A 15,774-nucleotide genomic window follows, 5' to 3' on the forward strand; every position below is an offset into this window, starting at 1 on the left:
AACCGATGAAATAAGTATTAGAACTGACTGATGGAGAGAGATTGAGGAAGAAAAAGACAGTCAATAATAGATTTGTTTTCCTTACTGTATTCTGTTGAATATAATGAGCCTAAACACAGTGTCCTAAAAATCTGTTTCCATTACTTGAACATAGATCAATTATCATGGGGAACAAGTGGGTCAGCTGCTTCAGGGGTGGCAAAGAAGCCAGATGACACGGTAATAACATTTTTCTCTAGTGATGCCTTTTTTGACAAATAAAACATTTTGACCAAAAAAAAAGCATAAAAGGGGGGAAAAAACTACACAAAACTCCAGATAGAGAAGAATTGTGATTTTTAAGTCAAATTAAATTACCAGTTCCAGTCCAGCTAGCACTTCATTGAGTCCTGGTGGCTGACCAATCCAACGGATTACCCCATAGAAAGGGGGATTCTCTTTAACTTCAGCCAGAGAGCCCACTTCCAGACCATGTGAGTTCCCAGAAGTCATGGCCAAGGGGGGACTCTCCTGGACAGGTGCATTGTTTAGCTCTCCCATCACGGACTGAACTGACAGAGAGAGTGGACTGTGGCCAATACTTCCATTGGTATTGGGCATCTTTGTCAAACTGAACGGTAAAGAGTGAAATCTGTTTTCGGTGGATAATGAGTTCATAGAAGGAGGTTGCAGTGGTGGTGAAGCGTGTCCAAAGTCTGGAGATATCTCTGTAAGCGATTTTGCAGGGTCTTCAGCAACTATAAAAAAATTATCCTTATTTAGAGAAATGTATTCAAGAATATTAAATACATCCACATCTCTAAGAATTAATATACACATCTAGACCAGCTGTCCATTTGACTTTAGGATTCTTATAAGCATTGCATACTTAATCTCTCCAAAGCAGTAATCTACATTCTCCTCCCACCTCCAGATTTTTCTACATCAGTAAATAGCACCCAACTGCTCAAACCAAAAAACTATTATTGATTAGTATTAAATAGGTGATACTTTTTGTCCATAATACAATAGTTAGAAAACAATACAAATAAAAATACCAAAAGATTTAGAAAGACACTTCTAAATAACTAAAGAATCAAAACAGAAATGATTACGTAAATTTATTTATTTGGGAGAGAGACAGAGAGAGAGTACAATCAGGGGGAAGGGATAGAGGGAGAAGGAGACTCCCTGCTGAGCAGGGAGCCCAATGTGGGGCTCAATCCCAGGATCCTGGGATCATGGCCTGAGCTTAACCGACTAAACCATCCAGGTGCCCCAATGATGTAAATTTTTAAAATAAAAAAAGAGAGAAATAAAGAAGCAACAAATGTTTGTGGAACAGTACTTACAAAGGAAATTTATAGATGTAATAGTTTAGGAAAGAACATTAAAGAACTCAAAATACAACTGAGGAAGTTAGAACAGAGTAACCTCCCAAAAAGCAGTCAAGAGGAAAGAATAAATACAAAACAGAAATTAATTAAAGAGAAGATAAACACAGTAAAGAGGATCAAAACCAGAATAAATTTACAAAAGCAGAAAATAATTTAAAAGAAAACACACACACACAAAGAGAACCAAAGCCAAAATTTATTTCCTTAAGATAATGAAAACAGATGCCAGGCAGGCACTGCAGATCAGTGGGGAAAGAATGAACTTTTCAATAAATAATATTGAGATAATCAGTTATCAGTACTTCAAAAAAAATTAAATTGGACTTGTACTGCATGCTCCATACAAAAATCACTTTCGGGTGGCTTAAAGACAAATGTGAAAGGTAAAACCATAAACTTCTAGAAGGCAATATAGAAGAATGTTCTTTATGATTTTAGGGCAGAGAGAAATTTCTTGAACATAAGTATATAAGCCGTAAAGGAAAAGATATCGAATATGACCACATTAAAATGGAGCTACTTATTCATTAAAAGGCACCTTAGCAAGAGTGAAAACATGAACTGAACAAATAGAAAACACTTATATATATCTGATAAAGGATTAAAATTGGACAAAAGGCTATAAATCAATATAAAAAAGATTAAAAAAACTAGGAAAGATGAATAAAGGGCTTGAAAAGGAAACTCAGAAGAAGATACCCAAATAATTGACACATCAGTGAAAAGATTCTTGCCCTCACAAGTGGATAAAAGAAGTCAAAAGCAACGTGAGATACCATTTCAAAAGTTCAAGGTTTTAGAACATTAACTAATGGTAAGGATGAAGAGCAACTGATACCCTCACACAATGTTGATGGGAGTATAAACTGGTACAACTACTCTGGGAACATGTAGCATGATTCAGTAAAGGAAAGATGTCCATATGACATGACCCAGTAAATGCATTCCTAGGTATACAGCCTAGACACGTAAGAATGTTAATAGCAGGGCTGTTAATAATGGCAGGAAAATAAGAATTCAAATATGCCCATTGGTGGTTGATTAGAGATGTATATTATGGTATATTTAGACAGTAATGGAATGAAACATAATGGAACACTATAGAGCAATGAAAACAAATAAATTATAACCTATTACTAGTGTGGTGAATCTCTAGAACATAACACTGAGGGGATATCACAAAATACATAGAATCTGATTCTTTTATATGAAGCTCAGAAACATGCACAACTAACAGTATACTGTTTAAATAAACAAACTCATAAGACTATCATGAAAACCAAGAGAATGATGAACAGTAAATTAAAGGTGACAGAAGCTCAGAGGAGAGCATGAAGGAAAGGGTTCTAGGAAGCAGCACCAAGGGAATTTCAAAGGTAATAATAATGATTTTTTTCTTCAAGTGAGTCGTGACTATATGGGTGTTTGCTGTGCTTTGTACCTTATTGTTCTATATACTTCATCTATTTAAAATTCTTTGGAAGTGATATTTAATATAGGGATTTTAAGTTATTCTTTTCTTTCTTAAACACTCAACTCCTCAAGCCCAAAACCCAAATCTGTAAAGCATTGGGTTCTATCTCCAAAACATATTTCAAATCCATCCTCTCTTCTTCACCTCTATTATCTCCCTAATTCAAGCCACCATTGTCTTTCACCGTGTAACCAGTGTCTCTCCTGGTCTGTCCCCCCTTGTCCCTCTCCAAACTAATCACCATACAACTCTAAGAGAGATCTTTTTAAAATTAAAGATTTTACATGATCTTATATCACTCCCCTATTTAAAAACTTCCAATGGTTTCCCAGAGTTTTTATGATAAATACTACATTTCTCACTGATATCAACAAAGTCCTAGATGACCTAGCTCCCACCTACCGATCCAAATTCATTTCCACACCTATTTTCCTTGCTCACCATGCTGTAGCCACTCTGGCCTACTTTCCTTTCCTCAGGTCTTTGCTTTTCCTCTCTCCTCTGCCTTGAATGCTCTTCCTACTTCTTTCCCCGACAGGTTCATTCACATCATCCTGATCTCAACCCAAATACCTTTCCCTCAAAGGGACTTCTCCAAAACACTATGGTAGCTGGCTCCCCACCGGTTGCTTCATTTCCTTCACTGCATGTGTCACAATCAATTATTATCTTGTCTATATATTTACTATCTGTCATACCAACCAGAACATAAGCAAGAGGAGGAATTCGGTAGGCTTTTTCATGTTTTTTCATGAGGCTTCACGGGTGAATCTGCAGCACTTGGTATAGCCGCTAACACAAGAAAATACTCAAGGTTTAAGAAAAAAAGTGAATACACAAATCAAATGTTGTAGGAAAAAAAGCTTTTTAAATATATCAATGAAATTATAGAAAAGAAATGTTCTTTCACACTGAAATTACTTCTATTTTCTAATTTAAAGATGAAGGCCTACTCCATATAGATCTCATGACTTTATAGATCCCATTTAGGACCCACATACTTACAAACACTTAGTATACAACATCAGACTAGAATCAAGACCTTAAAAATATTCTACTACTACAGAAACTGTATGAAAGTAAAGTTATTGCCTAAACTTGAAGAATTAATGTCACCTAGGTTATGACAAACCCTCGGTATTACTAGTTTCCTTTCCTTAGAAAGAAAGCAGTTCATAGGAAAAGGATTCACAAAGCTACCAGTAACAACAGGGGGACAGAGTGGGGCTGCCCCACGGCCACTGTGGATGGTTGCCTGCCAAGATACTTGAGAGAGCTGGTACCTGCTAACATATGGGCCAAATCTTAACACAACTAGTCTACTGGGAGACAGAATCTCCTGAAGAAGCACCATTTAAGGAAGCTTCCTGCTCTACGGCTAGAAAGAATTCTTGGGGATAAGGCCCTGTCTACCCTCACAACATCCTACCCAAGCAGAAACGAAGGTACAAGAAGACAAAATCAGAGATCTCACTCAAATCATTTCCCATGAGTATTTAAGCCCAAGTGATGAAACAGTAGACTTGGACATTGGTGTATGTATAATATACATTTATGTGTATATAACCTAAATAATCCAGGCAATAGCTTAAAAGTCACTATAGAGTCCTACAGTTCTTGTAACTTCTTATTTAGATTTAATTTGCACACAATTACTAAATGGACTCCATGCCAAGCCCTGTGCGAGGCACTTGGAACTCCAGTCTGGCAGAGGAAACAGGCGACAAACAATTATGATGGCACCTCACCTAACCAAGGAGAGGCAGGAAAGGCTTCCAGGAGAAAATAATACCCAAGCTGAGATTGAACAGATGGATACAAGTAAGCCTAAGCACGGAGTGGGAGGAACAGGAAGAAGGATTTCCAGGCAAGAGGTACAACAGGCGCCAAGAAAAGAGAAAGTATGGCACGTTCCAAAATGGCCCCACTCCAAGCATGGCTAGAGCAGGGATGCAGGACAAATGACAGAGACAAGTAAGAAGTCATGCCATAAAAGGGTCCAACAAGCTAAAGTAAGGAATATGGATTTTTATGTTCAAGGGCTAGGAGAAAATTAATAGACATAAAGCAAAGGAGAGACACAAGCAGATACATCTGCAGAAAAATCAACCAGAAAGTAATGTGAAGAGAAACACAGTGTAGTGATCAAAAGTGTCAGCTCTGGCGTCAAGCAGACTTGGGTTGGAACACTGGCACCACTACAACTAGCTGTGTGGCCTTGGGCAAGGTATCTAACCACTGTAACAAAATAAAAAGCAAAAATATCTACCTCACAAAATTGGTATGAGGACAAAGTAATGCATACAAAGCATGTAACACCATGTCTAGTGTATACTGTAAGTCATCAAGAAACGTCAACTTCAGTGATGATGGTAGTGATGATAAGGATGATGGTGATGACAGTTATTCAGAATAAACTCAGAAGGAAAAAGGGTGAAGCAGATGAACCAGCTGAAAGGCCATTATATTAACTAGACAGCAATAACAGATCTGAACTAAGGCAGTGCTTACATAAATGAAGAATATGAGAAAGATTCTAGTGATACTGAAGAGGAGAAGCTCCAGGAAACTTGGTGACTAGTGGATGTGACTAATGAGAGAGAGAAGTCCAAGATGAAACCCAAACTTCCATTTTTGGCAACCAAACATGTCTCCATTTCCTCACTCCACAGAAGCATAACCAACCGAGGTCACTGATAGCTTCCTTTGGCTAAATCCAGCGGGTACCTGTATGGTCTTCCTCTTACTTCCCCTCCCAGGAGCATTCAATACTGCTGTCCACTAGCTCCTTGGCTTCTTGACCCAACAACCTGCTGGTTTTCCTCAGTTCCTTCCAGTGGCTTTTTCTCTGTCTCCTCTGTCTCCCAGCCACTAAATTCCTTGGGACTCAGTCTCATTCCCACACTCGCCCCCCACCACTCTCTATTCGGGCCATAGTATTCACAGGACTTTAATCACCAGATATGTGGGGGCAACTTGCATATTTACTTCTCTAGCTCTTAACTCTTCTAAGCTCTGGACCTACATATCCAACTATCTACTTGACTCCAGATCAACTCTGGATATTTAAGAGGTCCCTGGAGCTCAACATTGTCAAAATCAAATTCATTACCTTCCACTACAATTGCTGAGGTCTGCAAGCCAGAAAACCAGGAGTATCATCAATGCCTCTTTCTTCCTCAGCTCTCACTTTCAGCCTGAGTCTTATCAATTCACTTCCTAAAGATGTCTGACACCATCCACTTCCCCCCATCCCTTCCCCAACAAGCCTCGCCCTAGCTGCTATAATCTATTTCTGAGCCCTGCAACAACCTTCAATGGTGCCCTCATACCCACATGGTCCCTGTTTCAAGCCACTGTCCCCCATGCAGCCAGAATGATTTTCAAAAGGCAAACTTGGTCATGTCACCCCTTGCTGAAAATCCTTCAGTGGCTCCCCATTCCCTTTAAATAGGGCACACCAGGCTCCACATGCCCTGGCCCTGTAAGCCTTTCTCATAAAATGTTATGCTTCTCTCTTTGTTCTAGCTACTCTGGCTCTTTTTAGTCCTTGGCAAACACAGATTCCATTTTTCCACAAGACCTTTACATATGCTATTCCCTCTGCCGAAAAGGTTCTTTGTCCCTTTTCACTGTGTTATCCTACGCTCCTCTGGAAAACTGAAACTGTGCTGCTTCCTCAGAGAAACATCCTTGAGCCCCTGTAAGTAAAATCCACCTTTAATACACTTTAATGGCATCATGTGACTTCACTGCACTCATCCTGATTGCAATTCTCTGTTCTGTCATGGTCTGATTAATGTTTGCTTTAATAACTTGATCGTAAATTCAGAATGGGCAAGGACCGTATCTATTTTTCACTCACCATCGTAACCCCTGTGCCTAGAAGACTGTCTGGCACATAGTAAGCACTCAATAAATATTTACTGAAGAGATGAACAAAGAAAATAACCAGAAGAAAAAGATGTTCCTAAACCAAGGAAAGGCAAAAAAGGAGTGTTTAAAGAGGTAAGAAAGACCCAGACAGGAAAGACTTTAAATGATTCAACTGATTTGAGAGATCTACCCTAAAGATCAGCTAAGAGAAGAAAACGAGCTACTAATACATTTTCTGAATGTTATCTTAATTCAAGCAGTGCAGTTCTAATTGTATACAATATTTTAGTTCAGCCACATTACTAAAAAAATGGCATACTCATTTTGTTTCCAAAAATTAGATATTCTGGTGAAAAGCCTTTTTTCTTTTTTTTCCTGATGAGTTAAAGGGAGAGGATCATTATAAAGAGCACTAAAATTATAGATTACCTTCATCAATGTACCATGTGTTTTTTGATTTGGATTGTGGTTGTGAGTCAACAGAAGATCCATTTAAAGTATAAAATAATTCAGATCTGTTTCTATTTCCAGGGTCTGAGGTAGATCCTATGGATCAAGAAAAGTTCCTTTTAAAAATAAAGTCAATATGGTGTGAAAGCTTTTCCCTAAGAGAAATTAACATGCATACAGTGTTAACAATTGCTTAAGAAAGCAACACATGTATAAAACACGATGTATTTTATTAGCGTTTTCAACCACTTTGGCAACGTCCAAAAAATAGATAACCATTTTGGCAATGTGAAAAAATTCTTCCACCCAAGAATCAATATAGGAAAGGAACAGGAGGAAGTTAAAAGTCTGTTAAAAACAAAAAGAAAAGTCTGCTGTTGTTTTTTTAAAAGACAAACAGCTTTTAAAAATTATTTCATCTATTATGACTTATTTCCAAATGTTCAACATCAGCATTCCCCAATTTCATGTGATGAACCTGTTGGCTCCCAAATTTAACCTGTTATTTTAAAATAGTTCCTTTCAGAAGAGGGTAATCTTCAAATGTTGTATGCATAAATCAGTGCACAAATTAAGTTTAAAAAATTTAAAGAGTTTGGAATTCTTGGTCATCAAATTTCTTGCTTCGTTTCATGTCTTTTAAAACATGAAGCAGTATTATTTTTTTTTACATTAGACTTATTAAAGTAAGAAAGAGTTAGTGTAGCCCTGTCACAGACATTTCTAGACCTTACCCTGCCTCAGTACTTAAGAAGACACAATGTAGGTGAAAACAGGGGATTTCTAGAACCCATACAAAATCTGATTTATTTTTCCAATTTAAAGTAGATAGTTCTATATTTTATGCTTATAACTAGGATCTGCTACAACACAAGTAATGTACATGTCTTCAGAAAATCTGTAAGCTATTTATATTTAAGTGAGAATAACAAGTGTGAGCTACCCTATCTAGCTAGATCCATAAGTTAACATAAAACATAACTTTTACTTGTGTATCCTATTTAATCCTAAATCTCCCAGGGTCCAGTGTCACATAAACTACTTCTTAAAATACAATTTTCTTTAAAACGAGCCAAAGTAGTTTTGTTCACCAGATAACTGAGGAAAAAATATCCTGCTCCTAACCCACATCTGAGTTAACAAACATTCTTACAGTTTTTTAAATGAGCTGTTTAGCTTGTATAACTACCATCCGTTAAAACTATGAAATATGTAGAAGCTAAAGAAAAAAAGCTAAGAACTCCACATGCATTGTGAGGGAGTTTTTGGAAGAGAGACAGAATTTTTTGCTTAGCAGTTTGGAATTTATCTTGTGCCATATTTTGTTAGCAAAATCCACATAATTACTCTCTATATACTTAACCCTCTATAACATTATCCAGATACAATTCTTTTGCACAGTTGGAACTCTAAACTTTACATACAAATGTTGCAATTCGCGGGGGGGGGGGGGGGGGGGGTGTCCAAAAACCAGCTGATACAAACCAACAAAAGACACAGGTCCTTACAGAAAACTTTTCATCAACTGCAAATGGTTGGGAACTTTTTGACTTAAGTCAGAGCACCTATAAAAATTTTTAAGTAAAATACTAGAACTGTATGGAAGAAGAAAGCCTACATCTACATTAAGGAGTAAAGCCTTTCAACCTTCTTTCAGTGCTATGGCAAATCTCATATCATATACTGACCCATACCTGTGGCCTTTGGTTTATTATGACTGGAGGAACCTTTGTCCCCAACACCTCTTGACATAAAGGCAAGTTTGGGAGGCCTCCTTTCCTGTGTCACGCTATCTGAAACAGTAAACATATTTTTTAAGGATAAAAGCAAATTCTTATAGAAGAGAAACAAGTGAGCAAACAAGGACAACGACAACCAAAAAAAACCTCTTTCCTACAAAAAAGCAGCATTTTCACAGTAGATTTATGAATTTTTAAAGGTCAACCCAAGGATTGAGAGTATACCAGAAGAAAAAAAAAAATCAATGCTGTACTTTAAAATGCAATTTCTACAAGAAAATACAACCCGAATACAATTCAGCTAAGTATTTTAACTTCTTGAAAATTTAATCACTTTTAGTCAGCATTATTTGATGTGTTAAAACACTACAGAGAATACTCTACTCAGCCTTTTGCAAGAGTTTCCCAATTGGTATCCCGAGAACACCCAGGGGGTTATAAGTGTTCTACACTCATATTTCCAGAAGATGTTGAGATAGACAAAGGTACACAAATTTCTTTACTGCATAATACCAGATCCTTTAATATGCTAATGTGCATTATGAACCTCTCAAAGAGGAATACAGTAAACTTATTTTATAATATTTTTTGTCCCATTCTCCTAAGCATCTCAGATTAATGTATTTCATGGAACACAGTCTGGAAAAAATCTATTTAGAAATATGTAGCAGTTTTTAAAAATCATGTAAGTTAAGAATAACACTGACGAGTATACAAACATGTACACATATAAACAGGAAAAATGCAGAGAACTATGCATAGATTAATGAAGGAGTAATATTTCTGAAGAAAACACTCAAATCTTCTTTTTGGAATACAGGTGTAATAAATTTGGCAGAGTTGTTTTTAATATACAGACCACTCTCAACCTTAAAGGCCAGCAATTTTTGTAAGATATTCACAAATACTGATCAAGCAAATGTGGAAAGTCAATCTGGAATGTTTTTCCCCTGGAAATTTTAACAACACATCTATAAAGTCCAACATGACACTCAGAAATCATACCTGATAAAGCTGTGTATCAGCAAAAACGATAGCACCCACAGTGGATTTTTGAGAACAGAAGGAAAAAAATAGGAACATTTTTACATTTTAAACACAAGGAAAAGGCTACTTTTTCAGAAAAAGGAAATAATACTGAATTAATTATATATAAATCATGCTTGGTAATGTATATAAATCACAGGTGGAGGGGAAAAAGATTGCAGTGTCAAACTATATCTTAAATGTGTCAGAATATGATCAAATGAAAAATTATTTTAATTAAAAAATTACACTAAGTAACCATGATTGCAACCAAGTGATATAATAGTTAAGCTATTTACTAATACTTTAATGATGTTGCTATTCAAGTGTCTCCAGGTATAGATGACAGTTATTGTGGAAGGTAAAATTTTTTAGTCACTGGTAAAAGTTCTCAAATGATAGCATATAAGTTGACTAAAGAAAACCAATTCCCACTATTAACTGTAACTAGCTACATGTAAGTCCATGTTAAAAAGATATGCACATGCATACTATAGCCTACATATGCGATGCAGTTAGTGGTGATTATAACAAAGGCAGCAAATGGTCTTAACTGAGGCAGCCTAGCAGTACCAGGGGGCCACATGGATAAGCCTCTGGTGACCATTCTGCTGGTGATTAGGGGAGGGCTCCAAAGACTGAGAATGCAGAGAGCACTGGAGTTGTAAACAGTGGTTATCCTCTGCCAAAGACTTTGAGGGAATGTCAAATGCTAATTTTGAGGAATAGATATTCCTACAGAATTCTATGCAGATGATGGGTCACATGCCACATTTAACTTGCCCTCCAGCAATGACATATCCATTTTGTTTCTTTGTCACTACTATGTTCAAGATCTAAAACCAAAGCCTTCTACCTTTAATGAATTTTAAAAGATCACCACACCACAAGAAAAGGTTAAGTATGGGAAAGTATAAATGCTGCCAAAGTGAGAACAGTATGGAATAGTAAACAATGAATACATCCAGCAGACAATTCTGTGAGATTAAAACAATTCTGCTTAAGAGATATTAAGAGAGATAGCATGATATGTTCACCAAATGGCATGTACAAAAATGTGCACAGCAGCCTTATTCAGAATAACCAAAAGCTGAAATAATCCATTCTACAGCAAAATAAACAAACTGTAATCTGTTCATACAGAATACTACATAGTAATAAGAAAAGAGCAAATGCTGATATACACAACATGGACACTGGCTTGAGTAAAAGAAACCAGATGAAGAGTATCTATTACATATACAGAGCAGAACTACATTCAAAATGATGAAAGTATATACATATCCCCACAATAGCCAAGATCTGGAAGCAGCCTAAGTGTCTACCAGTAGATGAATGGATAAAGATGTAATACACACACACTCACACACACATACAGGATTACTCATCATTAAAAAAAAAGAATGAAATCTTGCCACCTGCAACAACATGAATAGACCTAGAAGGTACTATGCTAAGTTAAATACGTCAGATAGAGAAAGACAAATACTATATGATTTCACTTATATATAGAACCTAAAAAAACAAACAAGAAATAGACTCCTAGATACAGAGAACAAACTAGCAGTGGCCAAGGGTAGGGGGTGGTAGGTAGACAAAATAGGTAAAAGGGATAAAGAAGTACAAATTTCCAGATGTTAAAAAAAAAAAACTGCAGAGATGTAATGTACAGCATAGAGAATATAGTGAATAATATTAAAATAAATTTGGTGACAGATGGTAACTAGACCTATCATGGCAATCATTTTTTTTTTGGTAATGTATAAAAAAATACTGAATCACTATCTTATACAACTAAAACTAATATAATATTCTATACCAATTATAATTCAATAAAAATTTATAAAAACAGCAGCTCATTCATCATTCTTGTTAATTTAATCAGAAAAACAAAAATCTCTTGGAGAATCTTAGGTTGAAAATCATAACAATAAACTAGTGAACAATAACAATTAAACCACAAGAAATGTCTTTGAATTTGAATGAACCATTAAATTAAGAAAAATCACTTAACTGATGTACTGCTTAACATCATCAGCCACAAAAGCTAATTTAGACCCAAATGAGAGTTTAATATCCACAAAGAAAGCTACTAGAGAAAATACTTAGAGAAACTGAAGTATTATAAAAACAGATATCAAACATACTGTACATAGCAACTACACAAAGATCTCTATGAGGGACGACTACTGATCAAAATAAATGTTTTCCTTATATATTAGATCATTTGAAATGAAAATTTGTTGGAAAAACATAGGTCCCTCAGATGACATCAGGGTTGTATACTTATATCTAGTGCCTTCTTTTGGGCTCTATCTCATAGGAGCAGAAGTTCTGTCCACATAAACAACATTCAAGGTGATTCAGACTAGCAATCAATCTCTGTGGAAGGCCACTTAGCATTACGTATCAGAATGTAAAATACACATACCCTTTGACCCGCAACTCTATTACCAGGAAGTTACCTTTTTAAAAATATCTTATGAATATTTTGTATGAATGCGAGCAAAATATATCCCACTTAAATAATTGGATGAGTACAGATGGCATGGTGTTGAGAGAGAGAAACAATCCATGCAAGGACAGAATTAGCATCCAAAATGATCTTAAAATGCTGAAAGACTAGATAGCTCTGATGATATAAGTTTAACAGGGACAAATGCAAAGTCTTGCTGATGCCCTCCAAATCAACCATACAAGCACAGAATCAGAAGCAGAAGTATACATGAACAAAACTGGAAATTTAAGTCAAGAGTAAGCTCAGAATATTTGTTAATTCATCGATTTAAAGATGCATCCATTCATCCATAATGCAAGAAAGGCATTACAATGGTCTCTGGCAATATAATTCAGACTGTGAAAGGGCTGTCCCCCAAATTTTTTGGTCAATTTTTTTGTCATTGGCAACCATTAGCCCACACATGGATTACACTATTCCACTTCCCTTAAGATGCCCAAGCGTAAAAAAAACATCTTCAACAAACTAGGTCTCATTCAGAGTATCTGGAAATCATGCCACAGGAAAACAGCTAAAATGACACTTCTAGGATGGAGAACAGAAGATGAACGTTACAAAGACACTCAACTCTTAATATCTAAGGGTTGTTATAAGAAAGAGGAACTAGCTGGATTTGTCCTATTTTGATCACTGGCACAGAACTACAATCAATGCATGAAGTTATAGGAAAGTAGATCTAAGCACACATCATATGAGGAGTGACTTTTTCACAATCAGATCTGTCTAAAATGAAATAATCTGATTTCCTTCAGATGACAGTCACTATCAAATGAATACACAGCTCTCTAAGAAGATACGGAAAATAAGACAGGAAGCTATCTTTTAGCTATACTGGGACACCTGCAAACTGATACATATATATATGAAGTTATTCACTGAAGCACTGTTTGTAATAGCAAAAGTTGAAAACAACTGAAATGCCCATCAGTAGGAGACTGGTTAAAAAAAAGTAGGGAACATTAATAAAATGAAATACAATGTATAATTTAAACAAAAGATTAAGTCTACAATTCCTGTACTAATGTAAAATGCTACCTACGATCTATGATTGTTAACTTACAACAGGTGCAACTTCCACTTCTGGAAAGATGAGTAGACATACCTTTTTCTATTCCTCCTGATAAGTACAACTAAAAATTCTGGACATAACATACAAAACAAAAATTAGAAGACTGAAAGGTGGAGAGAAGGCAGACCAGGTGTGGAGCTCCAGACCTAAGGAACAACATGGTGGAGAATTCCCTGGATTTTCTTCTTGCCTCATATATCCCTCTTAGAGCCTGAAGAAGCCAGCAAACTGGAAACACCAATGGATAGACAAAAGAAAGCCCCAACAAGTCAGCTCTCTCTAGTCAAAGGATGAGAAAGAGGAAACCTAGTAAGACAGAAAAATATTAGATAATAATCACTCATCACTAGCCAAACACCATAGAGAAAAACAGTGGCCCCACCCACTCCAACAAAGGCCAACTAGGGAGCCTAGACTTCCACTCATTGAGGGTATTACGAAGTGCTCCAACACACCAGTTGCATGATGTCAGAGGAAGCCAAATCTGGAGCCACCACCTGATAACCAAGCTCTCCCACCCCTATGGTGTCAGTGGAGACCACATGGAGAGCCTAGATTTCCACCTCTGTCTACCTACTGGGGTAGTTCCAGAGGAGGTCTAGTGAAGAGTCATAACTTTCACCATAGCCCAGTAGTGATGAGGCCACTCTCACCCCAGATGTCACTGCAGACCGTGTAGAAAGCCACAATGCAATCCTCTACCCAGCAGGAATGAGGAGCTTCCATCCCATGTATCAACAGAGGCCAAGGAAGGAACAAAGTTCTGCCTCCTCCTGGTAATAATGAGGTGGCATGTACCTCCCGCTTCCCTGGCCAGAGCAATGTCAAAGAAAGCTGGCTAAAAGCTAGTAAGACCTAGGGTCTCAAAACATAATACCCAACTGTCCAGGTTTCAAACAAAAGTCACTCATTATACTAAGAACCAGGAAAATCCCACGAAGAATTTTAAAATAAATGCCAACACTGAGATGACATGATAGAGAGGTTAGAATTATCTGACAAAGATTTTAAACAGCCATGTAAAAATGTTGGACAAGCAATTACAAACACACTTGGGAAAAAAAATGATAGAACAGAAACCTCATCAAAGAAATAGAAAGTCTCAGCAAAGAAACGGAATATATAAAGAAGAGTGAAATGGAAATCTTAGAAATGAAAAAAAAACAACCACTCAAATACAAAGCTCAGTGGATGGGCTCAATAGCAAAATGGAGGAAACACAGGAAATCATGAGTGAACCTGAAGATAAAACAATACAAATTACCCAATAGGAAGACCTCAGAGAAAATAAACTTTAAAAAAAGATAGAAAGAAAGAAACAGAAAAAGAAGAGAGACTCAAGGGACTTGTGGGACTTCACAAAAGATCTAACATTTAGTTCATCAGAATCCTAAAAGGAAAGGAGAAAGAGGGGGCAGGCCTGGAAAAAGTACTCAAAAGAAAGAAAGGCTGAAACTCACCAAATGTGGCAAGAGACATCAATTTACCAACCCAAGAAGCTGAGCAAACATCAAACAGGATAAACCCAAAGCAATTCTATGCCAAGAGACATCATAATTAAACTTTAGAAAGCTTAAAGGCAAAGAGAAACTGAAAGAGACCAGAAAAAAAAAAAAAGTATGGGGGTGGAAAAATCAATTCAAATGAGAGCAGATTCTCATAAGAAATCAGAGAGGCCCAAAGGAAGTAGCACAGTATTTTTCAGGTGCTGAGAGAAAAGAACTCTTGACCCATAACCTTATAATCAGTGAAAATATCCTTCAGGATTGAAGAGGAAAGCAGGACATTCTCAGTTGAGGGGCAACTAAGATACTTTGTCACCAGCAGATCTAAAGAAAGTTCTCAAAAGAAAAAAATTATCGAAAAATAGGCCCAATACAAATATACCCAACTGATTTTTGACAAAGGTACAAAAGCAATTCAATGGAAGAAAGAGGTCTTTATCAACAAATGGTGGTGGGACAATTAGACAGAAAAGAAAGAAAGGAAAGAAAGGAAAGGAAAGGAAAGGGAAAAGAAAGAAAAGAGAAGAAAAGAGAAAAGAAAAGAAAAAAGAAAAGAGAAGAGAAGAGAAAAGAAAAGAAAAAGAAAAGAAAACAAAACAAAACAAAACAAAACAAAACAAAACAAAACAAAACAAACACCTGGGTGGCTCAGTGGTTGAGCATCTACCTTTGGCTCAGCTCATGATCCCGGGGTCCTGGGATCAAGTCCTGCATCAGGCTCCACACAGGGAGCCTGCTTCT

General features: G+C 36.7%; 1 protein-coding gene across 6 annotated transcripts in view; it reads right to left on the reverse strand.

The window, feature by feature from the left end:
- The window catches only part of CYLD (CYLD lysine 63 deubiquitinase), a 67,838-nt gene that overhangs the window by 17,519 nt on the left and 34,545 nt on the right, over positions 1-15,774 (reverse strand). For 4 of the 6 annotated variants that reach the window (XM_072827087.1, XM_072827091.1, XM_072827090.1 and 1 more), the window contains 3 exons: positions 8,871-8,969; positions 7,156-7,272; positions 358-737 (listed from right to left, as the gene is read on the reverse strand). In XM_072827087.1, the coding sequence (XP_072683188.1) occupies positions 358-737; positions 7,156-7,272; positions 8,871-8,969 (596 nt within the window). The remainder of the gene's footprint in view (positions 1-357; positions 738-7,155; positions 7,273-8,870; positions 8,970-15,774) is intronic. The other 2 variants (XM_072827089.1, XM_072827088.1) reach the window with 1 other exon arrangement.

The sequence above is a fragment of the Canis lupus genome, chromosome 5, assembly GCF_048164855.1.
Source record: "Canis lupus baileyi chromosome 5, mCanLup2.hap1, whole genome shotgun sequence".
In the NCBI taxonomy this organism is placed as follows: domain Eukaryota; kingdom Metazoa; phylum Chordata; class Mammalia; order Carnivora; family Canidae; genus Canis; species Canis lupus.